Source organism: Phyllostomus hastatus, unplaced genomic scaffold, assembly GCF_019186645.2.
Source record: "Phyllostomus hastatus isolate PE091 unplaced genomic scaffold, TTU_PhHast_1.1 phas_contig_1039, whole genome shotgun sequence".
Classification (NCBI taxonomy): Eukaryota; Metazoa; Chordata; class Mammalia; order Chiroptera; family Phyllostomidae; genus Phyllostomus; species Phyllostomus hastatus.
The window spans coordinates 54,945-65,126 of record NW_025333509.1 but is presented as its reverse complement, the minus strand read 5'-3'; the positions used below and the strand labels follow the sequence as shown (position 1 = coordinate 65,126).

The 10,182-nt window shown below is 46.5% G+C and overlaps 1 protein-coding gene and 1 pseudogene across 1 annotated transcript; one reads left to right on the top strand and one right to left on the bottom strand.

The window, feature by feature from the left end:
• The first annotated feature begins 268 nt into the window (after nucleotides 1–268).
• Nucleotides 269–2,117, top strand: LOC123815765 (putative HLA class I histocompatibility antigen, alpha chain H). The gene is made up of 5 exons (XM_045834336.1): nucleotides 269–623; nucleotides 721–825; nucleotides 1,246–1,278; nucleotides 1,388–1,435; nucleotides 1,596–2,117. The coding sequence occupies exons 1-5, from the start codon at nucleotides 284–286 to the stop codon at nucleotides 1,598–1,600; spliced, it is 531 nt and encodes a 176-aa protein (XP_045690292.1). The 5' UTR covers nucleotides 269–283; the 3' UTR covers nucleotides 1,601–2,117.
• Nucleotides 1,879–8,001, bottom strand: LOC123815769 (annotated as a pseudogene).
• Nucleotides 8,002–10,182: the final 2,181 nt, after the last annotated feature.

The window sequence follows — 10,182 nt, the reverse complement described above, 5'->3', positions numbered from 1 at the left end:
TTCCCTCACACCCTGCAGCACCTGCTGCACCAGGACGCTCTCCCTGGTTCTGGGGCTGAGACCTTCCCTGGAGCCTGACTCTGGCCTTTCTGAGTCATCAGCCTCCACCTGAGTCTGTGTCTCCCCCTAGAGACCTGCACACTCCTACCCTAGGTTCTCACCCTGATTCTGGAACTTTCCAAGAAATAGGACATTATCCCAGATGTCTCTGTCCAGGCTGGTGTCTGGGTGTTGCTCTCCCTTTCCCCACCCCCACTGTCCTGTCCACTCTCAGGGTGGTCACATGAGCACTGCTGGAGTGTCCCATGACCATGCAGAATTCCTGAATTTTCTCACTGTCCCCTCAGACCCTCCAAAGACACACGTGACCCACCACCCCATCTCTGACCACGAGGTCACCCTGAGGTGCTGGGCCCTGGGCTTCTACCCTGCGGACATCACCCTGACCTGGCAGCGTGAAGAGGAGGACCTGACTGAGGACATGGAGCTAGTGGACACCAGGCCTGCAGGGGACGGGACCTTTCAGAAGTGGGCAGCTGTGGCCGTGCCCCCTGGAGAGGAGCAGAGATACACATGCCATGTGCAGCACCAGGGGCTGCCTGAGCCCCTGACCCTGAGATGGGGTGAGGAGGGGATGTGGGCACAGAGCCTCTCCTCAGGGTGTCCCTGAGCAGGGTCAGGACTCAGGCCTGAGGTTGACCTCTCACCTTCCCCTCACAGACCCCCCTCCTCAGACCACCATCACCATCGTGGTCATCGCTGCTGCCCTGGGTCTCCTTGTAGCTGTGGTCACTGGAGCTGTGCTGTGGAAGAGGAAGTGCTTAGGTGGGCAAGGGGTGGGGCTGAATTCCCTGTCCCCCTGGGGGTCAAGCCCAGGTGGAAGTGTGCTCTGCCTCCTTAATGGGCATCGTGTCCCCACACAGATGCTTGTCCATCTGGGGCCTATTTCCCAACACTGACTCTTTACTGAGGTCCATGGGAAAGTGAGGGACACTTTTATCACCAGATGGTTCTAGTGATGGGGACTGATTCCCAGTCTCATAGGTCAAAGGGGAAGGTCCTTGCTAAGGACAGATGTCTAGAAGCTCAGTTGGTCCACTCCACACACGTGTACTTTCCCCATATTTCCTGAGTGTTCAGTCACAGTTCTGGAACCTTCCCTGTGCTTCAGGAGTGTGGGGCTCCTTTAGCGTCAAGGGACCCAGCCTTCTCCCTGACTTCTCACAGTAGGTTTTCTTCCCACAGGCAGATGCAGGAAGAGCTATGCTCAGGCTGCCTGTAAGTCTGGGTGTTGGGGAGGTGACATCTGGGACCCTTGGGAGAGTGTGGGCTGGAGTCTATGAGAGGGGATCCCTCACCCCTAACTCTGCTATTGTGTCTTCCCCAGGCAACGACAGTGCCCAGGGCTTTGATGTGTTTCTCTCAGCTCCTAAAGGTGAGACCCTGAGTGCAGAAGGTGGGGACGTTGGGACTGAGGGGCACAACAGGTTTTGGGGATTCTCATAGTGGGACATTCTGAGCATGTGGTGGGCTGTGGAAGAATGTGACACTTCTGAGACTGACCTGAATTTGTTCATGACAACTTTCTTCCCCAGCGTAAGAGATACTTTCTATGGGACCTGTTGCTAAAAACAGTCACTGCAGCCTCCCCTTAGGACTTTAGGGATCCCTGCCTGCTGTTTCTGCAACTGGCATCGGAACCTGTCTGCATCCTTATCAGCATCACATGAGGAGCTGGTCACCGGGCCAATCTCCCCATAGGGATCTGAGTCCTCTCCCCTGGGGACAGTCCTGTCCTAGCCGAGTTGGGGTGAAGCCATCCCCATCCTGGTCATTTCTCATCTGGATCATCTTGGTTGCTGCTTTGCCTTAGCTGCTTCAGGAGAACCTTGTCCCACCAGAACCTGGGATCCCAGGGTCTCGAGCATCACCCAGGCCTTGTGGTGGCTCCAGGACTGTGCTCAGTGAGGGCTTCCTGTGGGTGTGTCAGCCTGGGTTCAGGCCTGAGTCTGGTCCACAACCCCTATGTTTTGGGTATTTTTATAGCTTCTTTTTTTCTGTAAACATTATACCTATTTTTGTTTTCTTAATTAAATTATTAGAGCTCTTTTATTAAATATATTGGGGTGTGTTCTTATTAAATATATTGGGGTACACTTGGTTAAGAGGATCGTGTAGGTTTCAGGTGTGCATTTCTATGATACAGGATCTGTACATCGCACTGGGTGCCCACCACCCAAGTCAAACCATCTTCCCTCACCAGGTATGAGGACCCTCCTCCCCCAACCCCCTTCCCTCTGGGAGCTACCACACTGCTGTCTGTGTCCATGAGTTCCAGGTTTATATCCCACATGTGAGTGAAATCATAGGGTTCTTAATTGTTTCTTACCAAGTTATTTCATTTAGCATGATATTCTCAAGGTCCATCCATACAGGAGGCCCTATTGATATTTCTCTCTCCCTTTCTCTCAAATCTATAAAAATATATTCTTGGGTAAGGATTTTTAAAAACACCACAACATCTGTGAATTGCTATAAAATGCAGTGGGTCTGTGCATTGGGGAACTAAGAATAAGCTGAATGGCTGGCCTCACAGAGCCCATGTTGTGTGGCAAAGGGACACACTGTACCCTGTGACCACAGTGAGGAAAGAGTTCCCATGAGCAGGTGGGAGGTGCTGTGGAGAAGGGGACACACTGGGGTGTGTTGGGAGAGGGAGGAGGCCTGTTAGAATTTGAGTGGTCAGCATGGGGCCTCATGGGAAGGTGGCCTTGGAGGAGCAATGAGAAGGACAGGAGCAATTACCCAGCAGGAGGTCTGGGGCAGGCTCCTTCCAGACAGGTGATCTCCTTAAAGGGAGCCCCCGCACCCCATGTGGTTTTGGAACACCCACGAGGCCAGCATGGCCGGAGTAGAATAGAGTGGTTGGGAGACATTAGATCATGGCCACATTGTGCAGGCTTGGGAGACAACGACAGATATGATTTTCCTTTCCTTTTATTTTATTTTTTTAGTTACAGAAATCTTTCTTTTAAAATAAGCCACATGTATACACATGTATAAAACATATATCCTATAGGTATATATCACATATATCCTCTTTCTATATGTTTTCTGAAGTGATTTAGATTAAAAGCTCCAGTCCTGGCTGGTGTGGCTCAGTGGATTGAGTGCCGGACTGAGAACCACACGGTTACTAGTTCAAATCCCAGTCAGGGCACATGCCTGGGTTGCAGGCCAGGTCCCGAGTAGAGGATGTGGGAGAGGCAACTACACATTGATGTTTCTCTCTCTTTCACCTTCCTTTCCCCTCTCTCTAAAGATAAATAAATAAAATCTTTCAAAAAAAAATAAAAGCTCTAAGAGATTTTGTTTCCAGTAGGTGTTATTTTATCTACACCTTCACCCCATTGTTAAGCTGTTCGAAGTCACTTTACGTTCATAAATGTACCATGAAGTGGGGAGACAACCCGAGTGGGAAAGACTGCCACTGGACAAAGGGACCACATGGCTCCCCAGTGATGTTCCCTGTGACCACCTGTGCTCCATGTGCAATTAAGGGTTCCTTCCCGCATATCCGAATGTGACTTTTTGGAGCCTCTGCCTGTGGCTGGTTGAATCCCCTGATTCTAACCAAGGGCCACTTTGTTGCCTACGAGTCACCCCAAGTTTCAGGCCCCCCACAGGGGTATCCATGTGGGGTTCAGAAAGCTGACCAATCAGAATGTGAGGAATACCTGCTTATAGCAGTAACTGTTTTAGCATCCAGGATCCTTAATCCACTGCAGACACTGTTCTCATTCTGCAGATGCTGAGTCCTGGAAGGTCATGGCCAAGGAGCCAATGTCCCTAGTGGCTTCCTCTGAGAGTTCCTCCCCAAGAGAGAGCCCTCGGGCCACAGGGTCAGTCTGGCTGCTGAGCTGAGAACAGAATCAGGAGACAAGGGACCAGCGAGGCAGGAGGGAGAGGTGTGGGGAAGCTCCCAGGGTTCCAGGCTGCAGGAGCTGGGTGTTTTGATGTGGCTGTGAGTGGTGGAAACAGTGGGAAGGGACTGAACACTGAATGCATTGGGAAGATGGATTTCACAGCATTTCCTAAGGATTCAATCTGGGGTATGGGAAAGGAGTCAAGAAGGGCACCCCATGTTTGTACTGTGCCAGCAGAAAGATGGGGTTACATCAGCAGAGATGGGGAAGACTCTGGCAGAGCATGTGTGGGGGAGGTGGTGGGCATTTCAAGTGTTCAGCTGAAGAGAAGGTCAAGTTGAGATGTCTGTTAGAAACACCAGTGATCTCTCAGGTTGGACCAATGACTGTGGGGACCTTGAGGAGAAATGTCTGGGCTGGAGAGATAGGTGTGGAGGTGATGATGACATTAAAGCTGTGAGCGTGGATGAGGCCACCAAGGGAGCAAGGACTGTAGAAGAGGAATAACCAGGACTGGACACTGCACCCACCTGTCCCAACAGTGGGAACGTTCATCCTGGTGACTCCCCAGCCTGGTGACGGCCATGTTTCCCCATCACAGATTCACCATTTGGTGTTTGTCATTCATCAGGAATTTACAGGGAGATATTCTGAGATTGTCCTGCTGTGCTCTTCACCACTTCTATACTCACCCTCTTTAGCCCCTCTTATAACTTCCACCCAAGTCAGTGAAAATATGATGGTTGCCCTGTATCAGCCCTGGACATTTATTTTCAGGTGTGAAGTACAGCTTAGAGAACATAGTCAATAATGTTGTCATAATCACATATGGTGTGAGATGTGTACTAGATTTATCAGGGAGATTAATTAACAAGCTATATAAGTGTTTAATCACTGTGCTTTACAGATGAAACTAATAAATACTGTATTTCAAATGTTTTGAAAAATAAAAAATATATTTAAAGTTTAAAAAAGTGCTAACTTGGACATCATGCCCAACATCCCGACAGCATTTTGGGGGAGATTTGAGTATTTTGTAACAAGCTCATAAGCCATCCTGGTTTCAGAGAGATTTTGAACCACACAATTCAGTGATGAGCTAGGGACCACGTTGGGGAAAGGACTTAAATCCGCATGTGAATGTTTTTCCCCACAACTGGGGATGCAAAGGTAGTTCATATACTGTCATACGAGGGTGGAAGGTATGTGCTGTTTTCTCTACCGTGGGGTAAAGTCAGAGGAAGATTTAGAAAGTGGCTCTCAGTTCAACATAATGAAAGTCTCAGAATGCTTGTTCTCTGCAATGACCACCCTGAGTGATTTCTGGAACAAATACAAATAATGCAACCCAAAGTTTTCTAATTTGAACAAAAAGAATTTATATGTGAGGTATGGAGGCTCTTTTTTTTTTTTTCAGAAGAAGCTACAGAACAGACCTGAGGCCATGAGCAGGGAGAGTTGTGGGACTAGAATGCACAGGCAGACCAGCCTAGGTCACAGGGATGACAGTGTGAGGGACTTAGGGACAAGCTCTGACAAGAGGAGGAGCTTAAAGAATGTGCCCAGCAGGAAACACCATGACTGGAGACCCTGGCACAGATGTCCCTGCACCACTGTGACAATGAGACTCTAAGTCAGCTCCTCCCAAGGGACAGGGGACACTTTCTCTGCTCCTGCCCACTGCTGCTCATGAGAAACAACTCAGTATTTGCCATGTTTGTCCCTGGTCACCAAACGAGCCTGAGGGAGCCATCCTGTGCTCATGTCCTGTGTCATGTGCACTGTCCTCACGGTCTGGGCCAGCATCTCCATGGTGCTTCACCTGCACAGACACCACCAGAGTCTGCAGCACATTCACACCCCCGCAGCCACCACCAATGTTTTCCAGTGGCCAGAGTCACCCACACAGTGTGGATGCTGGTGGTCACCTTTCTCACCTCCCACGTGCTGAGTTCCATTTTTACACTCACATCACTGCCTTTTTAGACTTATCTGTGGTTGATGCAGGCAGCTTCATTTCTGGTTTCCTGTTTCCCCAGTGTCAGCTCCACCCTGCTGGTCCTCAGGGACCTAGAACTCCTGGGTGTGCTCTTGTGGTGTGGAAACCACAGTAGAGATGTGAATACAAAGTCAGCTTCAACAGTAACTACTTAGTAACTATGTACTCAGTACCATTTCTTAGATAAAATCCACAACAATCTTAGAAGGTCAGTTTGAAACTGGTGCTTCACTGGAAGATCTTCAAGTCAATCCAGAATATGATGAGCTTGATAAAGATCCATAAAACTATAGAAGAAATATGTCTCCCCATTGATCAGTGCACCTGTTAAAAGGAATCACCCTTTTTTCAGGAATATTGAGCATTTTCCACAAATTTACCTCAATGTGAATGTGGGTGACACTTGACTTACCAAGGTATTGGTTTACCACATAATCCAGTATTGGTCTAGATTCATATTACTCTTTTGTGGGCAAAGATTTTATTTCATGGATGAAGAGAAAGACTTTGGGAAATGAAAAAATTGTTTTAACCATTGTTTTGTATCTTTCCCCCCGATATGTCTGCAATGTGCTGTCATAATACAGAGAAAATCAGGTAGTTCCTTTGAATTGCTTCCTCTTACCTGCGCAGATTTGTTTTACACGGTTGGCCCTCTGAGAACTTTGTTCATTGGATGGATAAGATCCCATTACAAAGAGATAAAGTGGCCACGTATACATTTGCCACATAAAGTTTTGCTTTTTCACTGAAATTTGGACATGGGGTTCTGTTCACACTCGGGTTTTCTTAATTTATTTTTTAAAACACAAAACACTACTTTGGTTTTGCTCACTTCCCCATTTATTAGAATAACCACATTTGGAGAGACACAAAGCACTTAAGTTTCACACAATGACAACGTTATCACAAATCCCAAACAATTTTAGCCACAGATATTCACTTACCTGTTTAAAGAAAAACCCTTTGAAACATCTGAGTCAGCCTGATGCACAGAGACCCTGAATATATGGGAATTCACATTTTAAATGCTTGTATATCCTGCTTTAATAACGTCTCCTTTCCATGGAATCCCGAGTGAAAGGGATTGAAATGTCTGTGTAAATGCTTTGCAGACAGTGACACTAATCTGTACAGCATAAGAAGGTGTAGTGTGCACAGTTCTGCCAGGAGTCTCTGGTCTTTCTGGGTGTCCATGGTTTGTGCTGTGCCTTCTGGTGCTGTCTGAATAATTCTCTCCAAAAGGTTATTTACCTGCAAATGAAGTGACTGGATGTTTGTCCCATGTTAGCAGGACTTCCAGGGTTTCAAAATAAACTATACCACCAATCTGATCAAGAAATCCATTCATACGTCCTTCTGTTATCCTTTGCGAAGCTAACTTTTCTGCCCTGGCTGCAGGGATCTCTAAAGATCCTCAAGCTCTTCAGAGGTAACATTACTTTATAATTTGCTTGCAGACAACACATTGCTTCAGTAACAGCTCTGTCCAAGATGCTAGAACCATCAGCTGAGGTTGCTTTTGGTGAGACATCAGCATGGCAGCAAATGCTTGAAGCTGATTTCCTCTGATGACCACACCCAGGTACATTTTCTTTGGATCCCATGAGCAGCAGGTTGCTGGCCCCTTTCACCCTGAAAAAGAGTAGCTAGCATTTGACAATGCTGTCATCCTGCTGATGTTAAGATGTTTCAGCTCCAAGCAGGTTTTAAAGCCTCTAGTCTTCTGCTTTTGTGCCCTGTCACCTTATAAGAGAGCTCATTGTCCCTTTGGGTAGGTAGCTTCAGTGAATTTCCTTCTAAAATCAAGAACACGTGCATGGCATACCTATCATGTATCTGTAACTATTCCCTGGTTGATTCATTCTGAAGCAATGAGGCTAGATTTATGGAAACCTCTGCCTGGACTGGATCACTGCCCTCCAGACCTAGCCGAGCCATCTTCAGGAATATCTCCAGGTCACAATCCACTTTGCACTGTTTTTGTCCCATTTGCAAAGGAATTCTCACCAGCACTCACTCGGCCTTTCTCCAGTCTTCCCCCTTCTCATATGGGGATGCAAGATGCTCTCTCATGGAAGGCAACTAAAAACACTTTGTTGACTTGTATAAAAGGGAAGGCAGATGGAGAGGAAAGTCAAGAGCTCAGCACAGAGCTGACAGTGCTGGGCTCCATGTCTGGGCTCTGGGCAATGAACTTGCACACCTTCCCCCACTGCTCACTCAGGGCGCTGCTCTCTGTGGAGGCCAAGCTGGGTCTTTCCCTTCTTCTGGGGTGTGGTCATTTGTATCTCATCAAATCTTCATTGCTTTTAAGAAGCTGGTTTTTGTATTATACATGGCATTTTTTACTATTTTAATGGGAAGATTTGTCTACATGTTTTAGCCATCTTTATCAGCAGTGGACTTTCTAAAGCAAATGGTTGGTTCCAGAGGATAGGATCAGAACCTGGATCTTAAATTGCAATCTGAGGTAGATCTGTCAGGAGTTTTGTGAGTGAAGGGATTTTATGTAACTTGTTCTTCAAAAACATTTTTAATGCACATATAAGACAATTCAAAAGACACTCAGGAATACACAAAATAAATGAGTCACTTTGTCCCCCTGCCCCCTCAGTCACCTAAGTCCTCTCCCAGGAGGACTTGCCTTCACAGTGAGTCACTTATGATTTCTCATCCCAGGAAAATATATCTGTGCATTAATGTCTGTAAAAAGAGCTCAAGCCACAGCCTGGGGAAAAATGTTTGCAAATCACTTATTTTAGACTATACATAAGAATTTTCAAACTCAACTATAAGAAAACAATACCTCAATAAAAAGTGATCAATATTCTAGACACACAGTTCACCAAAGAATTTTTGCCAGGCCTGGCCAGACAGCTCAGTTGGTTGGAGTGTTGTCCTGTGCAGCACTCCACAACACAAGGTTGTGGTTTCAAGCCCTGGTCAGTGGACACACTTAGGTTTAGGGTACAATCCTCCACCTAGGTGCCCATGGGAAGCAGGCAACCAAACATGTTTCTCTCTCACATCAATGTTTCTCTTTCTCCGTTCCTCTCTCTCTCTGAAGTCAATGGGAAAATAGTTCTATAGTGAGGAAGAAAGAAAGAAAGAAAGAAAGAAAGAAAGAAAGAAAGAAAGAAAGAAAGAAAGAAAGAAAGAAAGAAAGAAAGAAAGAAAGGAAGGAAGGAAGGAAGGAAGGAAGGAAGGAAGGAAGGAAGGAAGGAAGGAAGGAAGGAAGGAAGGAAACAAAAGAGATAAATAGGAAAGGAAGGGTATATTTAAGGAAGTGGCACCAAACCCGAAGTCACAGGTAAGGTGTTGCTCTGAGATCTGACTCCCCGATGGCTTCTAGGCAATGGGTTGTAGAAGACACTAAGGGACTGAGGCTCGAGGTCTCCATTTATCGGTCAGCACTGGGGTAGGCGGTGGCTTAACATTGTATCTGATCATACGTCAGCCATGGGGCCATTCTGTCTGGTTTCACACGTTCATTCCACAACTTGTTCCAGAGTCTACATCTTCATGAGCACATGTTCGAACATATCAGATATTCAGCCACTTTCATTTCTGCAGACACCTGTTCACAGCCCTCGGTCTTGGCACAGGTGGCCTGGGTCTCTGCACACCTGGAGCAGGTGGACATCCTGGATGTCCCTCACCTCTCCTCAGGCAGCCCTGGCCTCTCCTGTTCTGGATCCCCTGTCACCTGGATCCCACATGTTCCTCTTCTTTTATTTACTTCCTCATTTTCCCCACTTTGCCCGATAGTATTTTCCATCAGGGAATGTGAAAAGTTAGCCATTAAAACTCTAAATACATGAAGAAACTGTAGGCTATCCTAGCCCTTATTCACATCTTGACTTGATGTGGAACTATGTGTTGGAAATAATTTTTTTCTGCAGCAAGTGGAAGGCATTGCATAAATGTCTTCTAGTCTCCAGGCCCATATTTGCTGCCTCTTGAAGTTTTCAAGGTCTCTTCCCACCCTCTTTCTGAAATCCATCATGACGTGCCACTGTGTGAGTCTGTTTTTATCTGCTGTAGTGAGAATTACATTTTGATTAGGCCATTCAAAATGTAATTTTTTATCTGTGAACTTTGAGAAATATTCTTAAAAACATTAAAAATCATTTCTTATTCATCATTATTTCTAGACAGATGTTATAAACTTGTTGGGATCCCTTGACTGACAGACTAAGAAATCTTTTCTCCAGCTTCCCCACGCTTTTCCAATTGTATCACTTAGTAGGAGAA

Bases quoted from the DNA above. Each gene is read 5' to 3' on its own strand.
- LOC123815765 (XM_045834336.1), top strand. From the start codon at position 284: ATGAGCACTGCTGGAGTGTCCCATGACCATGCAGAATTCCTGAATTTT. The intron at 624-720 runs GTGAGGAGGGGA...TTCCCCTCACAG, and splicing joins GCCCCTGACCCTGAGATGGG to ACCCCCCTCCTCAGACCACC. The intron at 1,279-1,387 runs GTAAGTCTGGGT...TGTCTTCCCCAG, and splicing joins GAGCTATGCTCAGGCTGCCT to GCAACGACAGTGCCCAGGGC.